General features: G+C 39.6%; 1 protein-coding gene across 1 annotated transcript in view; it reads left to right on the top strand.

The window, feature by feature from the left end:
• LCORL (ligand dependent nuclear receptor corepressor like) overlaps positions 1-11065 on the top strand; it is a 71014-nt gene extending 59949 nt beyond the window's left edge. Inside the window, exon 7 of the mRNA XM_072334740.1 lies at positions 10154-11065. Within this exon, the coding sequence (XP_072190841.1) occupies positions 10154-10337 (184 nt within the window). The 3' untranslated portion in view covers positions 10338-11065. The remainder of the gene's footprint in view (positions 1-10153) is intronic.
• Positions 11066-13301: the final 2236 nt, after the last annotated feature.

Genomic DNA, 13301 nt, shown 5'->3' with positions numbered 1-13301 from the left:
AGGTAGTACCAAGAAACAAGAACTAGCCATGCACTCAGTACAACAAGAGAAGAGAATGAATCATCTTCTTCTTTTTTATTTTTTACACTGCCAGTTTTATTCAAAGTAAGGTTTAATGAGTAATAAACAACAACTCAATTTCTCAGCTGTTGCTTCAACAATGCATTTATGTGTCAAGGGCAATTCCTTTATACTGTAGATGTATGTTGTGATTGTTTAAATTACTTTTTGTAAGAACACTGAAACATAATTTCTTTGCCACCACAACAGTAAATTGTGTTAAAAATCATCTTGGAGAGCATTTATGTTTCTTTCCATGAGGATGGTTCAGAACACACTCATGTGCTTTGGAGTCAGCCAGGCTTAATCCTAAAAGCTTCAGTAGAACCAAGCTAAAATGAAAGAAATAACTATCCTTCAATAAAATGGGACGCAATAAAAGACAATAAGAATATCATTAATATATTTTTAAAATATATGTGAATTTATCAGAGCTGGAAAGATAATCATAGACTTACTGCGGCAGTGGGCAGTGTTGCATGCTGTGATGACGTGACATACCTGTCCACTTAGCCTTTATATCGGGCTGGGATCTCACACAGAAGAGATTAAACAGTGTGTTCTGATAATAATTTGTCTTTTCTGCAAATAGTCAGGAGTTTCGGAAAGAAATTCGAACGTATTTTGTTGGCAGAGAATATAAATTTTCAATTTCAATTTTTCACTATGTTTAAATAATGTTTTAATATATCTTACTGAGTTCCAGTTAGCTTGACACTTAAAATGAGAGTTTGCTAATCTCTGTAGTCATTTCAAAGTTGACTTCAGGAGTCATGAATCAAACTGAAGCCTGGATATTTTTGTGAGTCTAACTAACTGTTCTCTTGACTCCATGTGTAAGGTAACCTCCTTATTATTGTGACAACAAAAATATTGTCCTCAAACGATGCTTCCTTTGACAGACTTGTATTTTTTTTTTCAAATTGGAAGGCAATGCTGTGTGAGCCTTTTGTATATGTGAGTATTAGTGTGGCATTAATGTTGCAGTATTGTAGCTTATTTGACTTACAGTGGTCCAGTCCAGCTGAGAAGGCTATACAATGTGAATAACTTCTACTACTGTAGAAGATATTGCAATGACCTAGTGACAAAAACAAGGTTTTTAGGACGTCTCCCCAGCTATCTCTTTGACAAGGGAGAATGCTCTACGTTCCTGATACAGAACAAATGTAAAATATGACATGAGGTAAAGTGCAAGAGAGAAACCAAAACTGCTGACTTCAAGAAACACTTTTTAACATCTGTATCTTAGCTCTTTTCTCAAAGGCTTTTCATAAGGAGTACTCAGCTTCAGGAGGGTTTGTCTATGGCACAGATGGAAATTTTCATAACTGTAATTGCAAGACAGTGAGTTACTTTTTCACACAGACATGAAACAAAGTAAGAAAATTGATTGGAAGCGTAGAAAAAGTAGTGAAAAGAATGACTACTCATTAAGTACTGCATTAACTGTTTTTAATGCAGAAGTATTAAAGCAGAAATGTAGACTTGATTTATAATTGACTACAAGTGTAATAAATCCTGCCTCATTTATTTAACTTAATGATCTGTGCCTCATTCCCCTGAACATGGTAGTGGAGGCTGTAATACAACAATCTGATGCTTCAGCTTCTTTTACACCACGAATCTCCATAAGCCACAAGCATTTATGTCGTCCTTGAAAGGCTTTCTCCTTCCCTCTGCTTCCTCTTCCATCATAGGGCCTAGTGAACAGCACCACTTACAAGCTGAGAGGGGTATAAATGTTGGGTGCTGTTTTAAGTTGTGACCATTTACATACCACCTTGGGATATGCTGTCTGTCATGCTTTTTGGAAGGTTCTGAGCTTATTTGAATGGAAGACTTATTTCAAAGAACACAACTCAAGTCTTCCATTTCTTCCACCTGGCAGGAAATTTCAGTATATGCTTTTACGTAGGATCTATATACTCAGTTTTACTAAGATTTTTTTGTTACATTCTGTATTGTTACATCATATCATTTTAATTCAGTTTCCTCCAAAACTGAGAACCTTATGCATTCTTATTTGTTCTCAATTCAGAGTAAAGTGATACATTTTTAGCTTTGTGTAGGGTATTGATTCCACCATCTAAATGTGTCTTTTTGTTTTTGCTTAATCCATTCTCAGCAAAAGAAATCTGTAGTCTTGCCAGGCCTGTCTAGCAGTTTTGAAGATGAGTACCCTGTGGTCCTTAATTACACTCAAAAAAGCTACATTCTGAATTTAGTAAGCAGCGGGAAGACTTACAGTGCCGATAAGACTGAGCTATTCTTTGCATGTCTTCTTGGGTAGATGTTCCCTCCTCTTTCCCCCAGTCAACAGACTCTCCTTGGATGATCAGAATCCTTCAGATTCTCAGGCCTAATAGGCTGCTGCTTTAATTACCAGTTCACCCTTTAAGAAGCACTCTCCTTTCGTTTTGCTATTACTGCGGAATTTTGCTTTACAAACATTGCTTAAACAAAAGTTGGGAGCAATAGAAGTTCTTTTTTTTTAGTGTTTCATTAGCAGTGCTCTAAGCACTGTCTGCAGCGCTGTGCAGAGTTGTGATGGATCCTATGAATTTATCTGAAATTTTGTTTCAATTTAGGTAAACAGATGCTATTAGAAATTACATTTCTGTTTTTTTCACGTTCCTTCTAAATGGAATTTATTCTGTAACTAGGTACTAATTTAACATAAATAGATTCCAGACGTATTTTAAAGATGGCATTTTCTTTAAGGCAACAGCTCTTATTTCCAAGCTGTATGTTTGTGAATGCCAAAACAGTTTTGCGAGAGCTGCAGAATTATCAGTGCAGTTTCATTCTATTTTTAACTGCTTATTTTTCATTGTGTACTTCAGCTGTTTTCTAATTTACACCTGATAGATTTGTAATATATATCAACAGGAGTTCAGTCAGCCTTCATCATAGATTTCTTCAGATCCAAGTATGGAAAATCTCTTCTGAGTAGTCACGACTAATTTTTAATTCACCATTTCTTAAGAACAGGTAACTTTAATTTTTTCCCCTGCAGAAGAAAGATGTCTTTTCCAAGGCAGGCTCATACGCAGGCTTTGTCTTCCTGGCTCCTTGCTTTTGGGCCAGCAGCTCTGGACTCCTCGGAATGCTAGAAAAGTTTCTGCTTTGGAATAGGCCTGGCAATTTATGTCTCTCTTTGCATTTTTACTTAACTGAACAAAGGGTGCCTTTTTCTAATGATTTCTTGCATGTTGTAGACGTGTCAAGTTCTAAATTGTTCTTCAGTGTTCTCTGGTGTAACGATATCTGTTGCTCTATTAAGTATAAATCTATATCTAGTAAGACATCTGTGTTTTCTGGGACCTATTTTTGTTTTCTGTATTCTGGCAGGTTTCACTTTCCTCTTTCAGTGGTCAAACTTGACTTCTGTCTGCATTCATCTTTATCTGTTCCTCACCAAAATGAAACGCACACACACATTTCACAGACGTTTCTTTCAGTGGCTCTGCCAGCTCACCCGCTGTCTGTCCTCTTAGTTCACTCTCAGTCATACAGGTGAAGGACCTGTGCTTTTACCTTTTGTCAGTCTATCTGTAAGAGCGGCAAGAAGCTTGAATTGTTTCTTGCTTTTTCTGCAGTGATGACCAAGGTTAGGCTTGTCGGTGGAAACTGTCTTAACGTAACACTTCACTTAACATCCTTTCAAGAACACAAGCCTATTCATTTCTGCTTGGTTTTGAATGTTTTAGATCAGCTGCACATTTTTAAGCCATTAGTGAGTAGCATGACTACATTCTTCATATTTTCTAAGCAGCTCTTAGGTAAGTACTCTTATTTTTTAATTTTATTTTGTGGTCCTGCTGGGAATTAGAAAGTTCCACATTTCATTTTAGAATACTCTCATATGTAAAGACTTAGGGACACTTAGTGAAGTCAGTCTTTTAGGATGGGTGTTGCCACAGGTTCCTCTTACCATCATATAATCACGAGATTATATTTTGTTATTTTACTGATACAGGCTTGCCTTGAAGCTTGTACATTCCCAACCATTAAAATCACGATTATTTGCTTAAAATAACGCATTCTTTTCCTATATATGAAATGTATCCTAGCAGAAAAATTCTAGGAGCTGCAATACAACGTTTTTCTTACTCAGAAATCCAAAGTAGTCTGATTCTATGCTATGCTGAGCTATGGGTAAGGCGTCCATCGTTTCAGTTGGGGTTGGTTACTTCTGCTTCTTGTTATGGAGACCTGTTTCCCCAAGAATTTCTTCTTTGGTGCATTTGTTCCTGAGTGCCTGTCTGTCAGCTCGCTGCACTCATTAAATATAAAATTATATTTATATAGTAGAAATCTCAGAAAAGGAAATTACTGATTTGTAAATTATTGTCTGACCTTCCTTAATTCAGAAGCCTGGTGCCTTGTAAGCCACGCAGGGACTGTCTCATGTTTCTGAGATGATCTCCCTCCATTAACATAACATAACCGCGTTTGTAATGCCAAAGAAGTATTTTGAATTAAAGGTTGGTGATGAATGATGAATCATTCAAATAACAAGATAGACGTAGTTGTATTCGTCATAGTTCGGAGGTGGTGGTGCTCAGTTTCTGTGGACAACAACAGCCCGAACCAACATCCTCAGTTCTCAACCTCCAAACCCAAGCCTTTTTATTTTTGCGTTCTCAGTTGTGAATAAGCACAATTAGAATGGCAAACATGCTATGAGCTTCCAGTAGTGCAGAGAAATTGTTTTGTTTTCTTTTCTGGAACAGAGGCAAACTTGTTTCACAGCAGTGCCCACATAGATACTAGAAATTAATGGTGTTCCTCATGAAATGAGGATGCTTCCTTCTAGCTGTCGGGTTATTAGCTAGTTTTGCTTCCAAGGTTTTTCAACTGCAGTAAGCTATGAAAGATTTGGGACAGGACTATTTTTTCCTTAGAAAAGTTTAATAATAACACTAATAAAATGTGCTTGGGAATTGTATCACTTCTTCATACCATTTCATGCCATTTTGGTGACAGTTTACCCTAATATTTTGCTTTCTTTAAGAATTCTGTGGTCTGTGCCGAATAATCTGTATCATCACAAAGCGTGATGGTTCTTCTTAAGAAAAAAACTGAAACCCACAGCACTAGATAATAACTTTTTAAGTCAGGCTGCTTTAAACAAACTCTTATTTTTCCCATGTACCTCATATGTATTTACTTTATGTTTTCTTTGATTTTATGCACCCATCCTGGTTTTCACTTCTCACACTGTAGTTTGGCCTCAGTTCACTTCCAGTCTTGCTAATGTTTTGTTTACTGATTTATTTTTCTTGGAGCTCCAGCTGTGTTACATACAGCTCACATCTCATTTGTAAAACACTCCATATTAACTGTCTCCCCAACTTCCAATGATCCAGTTGGGTGTTCCATCTGTTTTCAGGGCACTTCTCTCTCACGCGTTAGCAAACACAATTCCATTTGTTCACCTGAAAAGTATTTGATTCTTACTATGATGCGAATCCATTTGATAAATGGAATTGAGGCATAAAGAACTTTCTGTGTAGGTTTCTTTGATGTTGAATTTTGGTGTTATGCAAAGTCAAGTTTAAATTTCAGAGACAATGAATCTGACAGTGCATGCTTGGTTTGCCTTTGTTTCAGTGTATGTAGTGTTAGCAAATGGGCCTCTGCTTGAACGTGTGTCAAGGTTACTGTAGTCACTGTGCATTTAACCCATATAGATTCTACTGCTTCATTTTCTGGGAAATCATGGAGTGGTTTGTCCAGGTGTAACTTAAGCAACATAAAATATTTTCTATTCTCATTGCTTTTTTTCAAATCCTCTGGCTAAAAGTCTCATAGCTTTGTATCAGGTGCAGCGTATCAAGAATGCTTGTATGCTTCCTAAGGTATGGGGATTTGGGCATCATTAATTGCAGCATTGTTTTATTTAACAAGTCTGGTTTGCAGAACTTGTGTCAGATAGGAGAATTCAAAACCAGGCTGACGTAGCTCTCAGCTGGTCAGGGATTCTGCTGTGAAACCAGTATTGCTAATGATTAGAGAAGCATAACCCTGCAGCAACACTTGCACAAGTCATTTTACAGTGCACAGGCACAGAAGATCTGACAGTTCTCTCTTTAACAGTAAATGCTGAAAAGTCACCTATCAGATAACAGTTATCCTAATGCCTACTTCTTCTGTGTGGCCTTCACATGTAGTAGGTAGAGGTTAATGGTACAAATGCACGCACTTCAGCTGGCCAGACTATTTTAACTTTGTCATTTTCATACAATAGGTGTCATTTTTCTCTGTTTTTCTGCAGGAAAGCAGTTCCAAACTGCAAAGAGAATAAAAAAGCTCAAAGAATATTATTCTCTTTTTGTGCTTGGCAGCCTATCATCTTATACAGAATTGCTCTGAAGTGCCAGCAGTAAGAATCAGCATTACTGTAACTGGATGGTTTGGGTAAAATAGATGTAACAAAAGAAACCTTTGGAAAGAAATACTTATGTATTTAATAGAAACATAAATTCAATAACTTTTCTATTTAATTCCTTTTTCCTTAATGATAGGAGGGAATTGTAGTGGGGAAAGAGATTCCTTGTATGTCTGAGCAGGCCTGGATACTTGGCCACATAAAGGCTTTTTCGGCTCAGATAAGGCAGAGTAGACAGATAGGAATTCAGAGTCCATCAGCATTAATTTAAACTGGCTTTGATGATTTGATAGAAAAACAGGCAATTGATCCTTCAGAAAAGAAAAATCTTGTGGTGCCATCAGTGACAGCTTCCTAGAACTCTGTGCTTCCCATGTGCTTCATGCACCGCTGCTGCCAAAGAAAGGCAGCGGGTCGTGAGGGCATCGCCACCCTTCAGTGATGAGGCAGAGCACACCCATAGTGACCTGCAGCACCCAGCTTCTCCTTCCTCTCCTCTGCTTCACATGCACTCACTTCCTATATTCAGAGCCAGAGAACTTAAGACTGGGTGTGCTCCTTGCAGAGTGGTGCTGTAGCACTCTGTGTAAAGAAGCACCTGTAGTCGACCTCCAAAACTTGCGTGCATGGAAGCTGAGCGGCTGAGTCACTCTCACGTGGACTAAAAGAAAATAGATGATAATTGCTGTAATAGAAAACAGATGGCTTCAGAATTGGGAAACCTTAACCTGTTCAGAGACTGACATTTAAGATCAGTAAAAAGGTCTGTTTTTGTTGAGGCATTTCACCTAATGAAGTTAGAGGGAGCTCCGTCTTCCACCCAGTGCACACCTTGGAAGTGGAGAGCACCAGAAGGATGTAGAAAGGAGATAATGACCTACAGCCCAATTCCAAGCTCTACTAAAACAGGTTTTGTGGCTTCTGGTAGCATCAGACTGTATCCCACAGGTCTTCCTCGCAGAAGCATCGCTGTACAAAGCATCTTTCTGACTAGGAATGCGTTATACACACCAACCTTTCATAAGCAGAACAGCATACGGTTTAGAGTAGAATATACTGATGGATCTGACTGGAGAAATCCGACTGCTTTATTTCATTTTAGAGCATAATTCCAGTATCTACTTTAAAAATGCTATTGACACACACAGTTGTCACACCTCCTATTACATCAACAGCTAGAATATAAGGCAGAAGAACTGAAAGTGAGATGAAAGATTCACGTTGCTTAGAAAATAAACATATTAATGTAACTCTTTTAACTTTATTCTTTCCACTTCCACTTATATATAAGGTCCAATTCCTGCATCCACACAAGACCACCCAAAAGTCGAACCATACTTGCAAGGCCACTGTTTAAATGCTCCTCAAAGACCAGCAGTTGAGACTTTGCCCACTGCCCTGGGCAGCCTGTTCCACACCCCCAGCCTGTTCCTCCCCTCAGTTCCTCTGCTCTGGACTGAATGAACCAAGGGCATTCAGACACTGCACATGCATCTCACCCTCTAGACCCTTCCCCATCTTTGTAGCTCTCCTTTGGACAGTTTTATATCCTCTTATTGTAGCACCCAAACATGCACACAGTGCTCCATGTGAGGCCACACAGCAGGGGATAATCCCATCCCTCTCCCGACTGGCAGTGCTGATCCTGATGCCCCCCAGGGGACGGTTGCCCTTTTGGCTGTCAGGGCACACTGCTGGCTTAGACTCAGCTTGCTGTTATCCAGAAGCCCCAGGTCCTTTCCCACCCTCTCGCTCCCCAGTCTGTTCAGGATTGCCCCATTGCAGGTACAGATTCTACCACTTGCCGCTGCAACTTCATGCAGTTGGTGATTGTCCAGCCCTTGAGTTTGCAATCTCTAGACTCCCGGTGCATTTATGTTCCTTTCAGCCAACCAGAACAAAACAAACAAAACCAAAAAACTCCTGCACTATCACTTCAATGAGCTGTTGGGTGTTTCAGTTGATTGCTCAGAGGTCAAGTTTTAATACCTGTCCACGCCTGGAAGGTGGCAATACTTCAGAAGCCATCCTGAGTTCCTTCTCATACATACTTAATCCTGAGGCTTTGATTTTCAGGAGGGCAAGAGGCAAAGGCTCAAATCTGGAGAGGCTGTAACTGCAACAAGTTAACCGTACTGACTGAAGTCACCTCCACCTGTATGCTCTGTTTCCTATGAGGAAGAAATAATCTGAGTAACAAAAGCACGTGCAAACCATGAAGGAAAAAGGTGCAAAGGCATAAACAATAGAAAGGGTCACTCTGAAGAGTAAGGAAAAACAAAACACTGGCTGGAGAGCAGCGCCCCATTTACAGAGGGTTAGGAACAAGGATGAGTAAATTAGAAGTGCTGTGCGTGTTCTTTGCACTGTTAGAAAAGCACGTAACTTTCCAGAGAGCTTGAATAAAAATGTAAAGCATGAAAACTGTGTTTCAAATGATCTGTGAAAGAAACTGAATTGCCACTTCAGCTATTAAACGAGCTGTATTTCCCTCTTGCCATCCAGAGAGAAAAAGCTTAATCTGAATCAGCCAATAGAATTTAAGTAATGCAAACCGATACATCTCAGGATATAGTTTTACAACTACTTGGCGTCCTCCTACTGCTTGCCCACATTATAAGCAGGTTTGTTTATGTCTTCACATTCACAACAAAGTTACTCATATGGCTACATGGTAACTATGGCTGCAGTGAACACTACCTGCTGCAGCTCCATCCCTGACAATCTGTACTTAAACTCAGCGGTAGTTGCAATGGCTTCCTGAAATGCAGCAGGTGGGCTATTCCGCTACTTCAAGATCCCTCTAATAGGTGCAAGTGGGTGCAGGTACTTAGCTGCACGATCGTTACCTCCTAACCTCCATTAGGATACATAGAATTTCATTTTTAGTATCTCAGTAATTAGGAATATTTCCCACTTTGTACCACTTGCACTTTGGAAAGGATGGTGATGAGCACTGTGTTGCACAAGGGACAAAGATCTCTGCGGTGACACAGAGTAGGGATGGAGAGGTTTGAAATTCGTTCCTTGTCATTTCTTGTTGTTTTGTTTGATGTTGTTGGGTTTTTTTGCATTAAGGTGTGGGACAGCATTCCAAACTCTGCCTCTTTTTTTCCCCACCTGAGTGTGAACCAGTGTAGTGCTTTATCTGGCAACATGGTTCAATCCACATTTACGTCCTGCTTTGCTTAGTGATCCGCACGGAGAACCGCGTTTCTTTTCCTTCTATTATTTCCTTTCCTAGATTTGTCTCCATATTAGTCCTTTTGTGGCTGTACAAACATAATGTCATTAAAGACAAAATCATTTCCGCCCATTTCCTGTTCTGTGGTTTTACAGTGGATTTGAATTAAGGAAGGCCAGACTGCAGACTGCTGCTCCTGTGCAAAGGAATGTTGGTGGCAGGAGACTCACCTAACACGGTCTCAGCAAATGAACAAAATCAGCTGCTCCTACTCAAACCAGCCCCATCCAGCTGTGCAACATGGAGAGCCCAGCACAGTCATGTTCTGGTCTGTTGGTTCTGGTCTGTTTCTGGAACATACTGCAATAAAACAAAGAATCGTAAAGCAGCATAGGCAGCCTGCCACCACCTCGCCTTTATCAGTTTGCTTGTTTGCAGGGCATAGAGGAAAGCATACTAAACTTTCTCTCATTTCTTTCTCCCCTCTCCGACCCCCACTTCTTTTCTCACAGCACGCTACAAGTGAAAGTCTCTGAGCCGCAGAATTCAATAGATGTGAACACAGAAAATGAACATTTGAAGTCCATAAAGATGTGCCTTAATCAGCCCACTGAGTGGAATCTGAGTTTTTCAACAGCATCTCTTGCCAGCTGTAAAGTTTTTAACCAAAATCTCAAAGCTGAGGAGAACAAATAGATTGCAGCTGTTCTTGCACTATTATTTTGTACATTGTTCTTGAGGTTGTATTTTTTTTTTTTCTGCTGAATAATAAGCATTTATTACATTGATCATGAAATGATCTGGTGTGATTTGGCTTCATATTACTATTAGCTTTATTCATTTTGATGTACTATTTTATTATTATTATTTTTTTCAAATATGAACTTTCACATCTCGCTCTCATGGAATTCTTGCAGTACAAATTTATATCGGAATCAGATGTTCCCCTTCAATAGTATTGTGATTTTTCTATGTTAAGTTTAATTATCGTTTCCCGGTTTTATTTTTGTGCACGAAAGTTAATATATTACGTACTTGTGGCATCAGTCACCATGTAACAGTTGATGGTAAGAACGATTCAGACAGATCTGTACCAGGTGGAGACTGACTACCTCGAAGCAAAGCTGTAACGCGAAGGTAAAGTATCCGAGATCTCCTTCATAAATGGATTGAAACGTACAGAACAGCCGGTTTGTTTCTGCAGAACGCTTTTGTCTTCATTCATCTTGAGAACTTTTGTGTGACAGTGTTTGATGGCCGTAATGTCTCAAAGAAAGGCCCAACCGTGCAGGAGAATCTCTCGAACGATTGTCATTCAGCAAACCCGTACCCGCACTTTCTGAGGTTTCTGCTGAGCGGTCTTTCTTCCCCTTTTGTTTTAATGAATTTATGCCTGACACCAATTAAAATGGATGTAAATGCTCTTCCTATTTCTTTTTATTTTTTAACTAACTTGTACTTTTGGAAATTCAATGTAATCATCAAAAAGCTCTACTCAAAGAAGTAGTGAATGGTTGTAGCTGGCGACATTGTAGACATTCCATGCCTAAGTAAGCTTTAGCAAGGTTTATGTACTTTACTCATCCAAACTTGGTTATCAATAGAGCTATAACAAAAGTGTTAGAATAAAACCATACAATACACTTCTCTTTGCTGGAGTCATACATTCGATAGCCAGGGTAGAGGTTGTTTTAATTCATTGCCTTTACCTGCAGAGAACCAACCCAGAAGGAAATTTCTCCTTGGAAGACTGTATTTTATCTAACAGATCTTTTGAGTATTCACTTAACAATATTACATTACGTTACTTAAAAGGGCGCAACTCTTCTTTACTGAAGTTTGTTTAATTACTGGATCGCATGCGTAAGTAAGTTAAAAATATGGTTGTGAATCACCGTGACTCTCCAGTTGCCTCAAGGTCTCTGAGTCCCCGAGACACCAGAGCAGGACAAGGTACAGAATGAACATTGTTGGCCACCCCTTCTAGATGGTCTTTATGTATCTCAATCAATACATTTGGATTCTGTGGGGGCAAAAAGACAAGAATAAAACGTCCTGAGAGAGAGACTGAAGTTGAGTTTGGTGGAGCACCAGCAACGTACAGCGAGCTAAAAGGAATCTATTTCCAGTGAACTTGTAATAATTCAGACCCATCACTTTCTGTCAAATTGAGTTTCACTTCACTGATGGGTTTGGAAGCTTTCGGTTAGCTGAAATATCAAATATACAAGAAACAGAACTAGAAACATTCCTGGTACAGCACTCATTCTTCACCTTGAGATAGCAACTGGCCAAAGGAAACTCTCACCAGGAGAAAATCTTTTAGTTTTCAGACGACTTTGTAGAGATTTTGAGTCAGTAAGTAAACAAAGGCAATCAACCTCCATTATTGTGAATGGTTAGCTTTGAAAAATACATCTATATAACACATATATTGAGAAACACAATAGTGCTTAAAGTGTGGGGGAAGCTCTGACTGGCAATCACCTGGATAAATGGAAAAGGTGCACCCTTTGAACTGTGTTCAGCTAGCACTGAAGGCCACGACTTTGATCATGACATGCAAACTCTCACTGGGAACACCGATTGATAGAGAACTATTAGAGAAAACTCACTCAAAACTTCAAAATCCAGCTTTGAAATAAAAATAATTCATAGCTACACCAGCCTCTGAGTAGCAAATATCGCAGCACAAAAATGTGCCGTGGCATGTCGTGGTCTGAAAGATTTCCAACGAAAACTGAAGGGGATGAAAAGGAACACCGTCCCGTCTCTTTTCTGTATGCAGACTCAAAAACAGCACCGCAGAGCCCTGAGAATGCTACTTGTCACTTGCTTTGTCCTTAAGCCATTCAGAGAAATACTAAAGATCACAGCAACGTCTAAACCTCTGTTAAACGATTTCCTTAGCTGCATGGATATACATACACTGAACAGTCAGCCTCAGTCTTAACGGAGTGCCCTGGAAATTAAATTGTAACACAGAAGGATACGATGGATGGAGCATTTCCAAACCAAACCCCCAACGTTTCCAGAATGAAGTGGCTCAGCCAACAGTGAATATTTGGCATGCTTTAAAGTTAATCTTCTATTGTCTCTGTAAAACTTTTGGCTATTCCTAAATATGTCATTAGAAAAACCTCTGTGATCTTCAGAGTCATAGAAATCAGGTTTGTCTGCCACTTTAAGCAGATGGCATGCAGAAGCTTATAAAGTATTTTTCACCCTTCCTGTACCTTACCTAATTGGATACTTATTAGATACTTCTTTTATGGTTTTCTAAAAACACATTAGCAATTTTATATAACAAGGCCAATGTCACGGAATCTCAGAACGGTTTGGTTTGGAAACGACCTCGAAGCCCACTCAGTTCCAAGCCCCTCCCACAAGCTGCCCAGGGCTCCATCCAACCTGGCCTTCACACTTCCAGGGAGGGAAATGCTCCTCCTTTCCTGCCCCCACTAGGGTGGTAGCAGGCTTGCAGGCTTTGATTTGTAGAGTTAATTATGGCTTTGCCATTTTGATGTCATTTAAAATAAAGCAGACATTTATTTCTCTCCAAGAAGCAGAATTCCCAATTAACACGAACCATAAAAGCCTCCGGAGAGACAGCAGATGTGCAGGCTCAGAAGGAAGGGCAGTCGGTGTGTTAGCAGTACA

This window comes from Excalfactoria chinensis, chromosome 4, assembly GCF_039878825.1.
Source record: "Excalfactoria chinensis isolate bCotChi1 chromosome 4, bCotChi1.hap2, whole genome shotgun sequence".
Classification (NCBI taxonomy): Eukaryota; Metazoa; Chordata; class Aves; order Galliformes; family Phasianidae; genus Excalfactoria; species Excalfactoria chinensis.
This window is presented reverse-complemented; position numbering and strand designations above follow the sequence as displayed.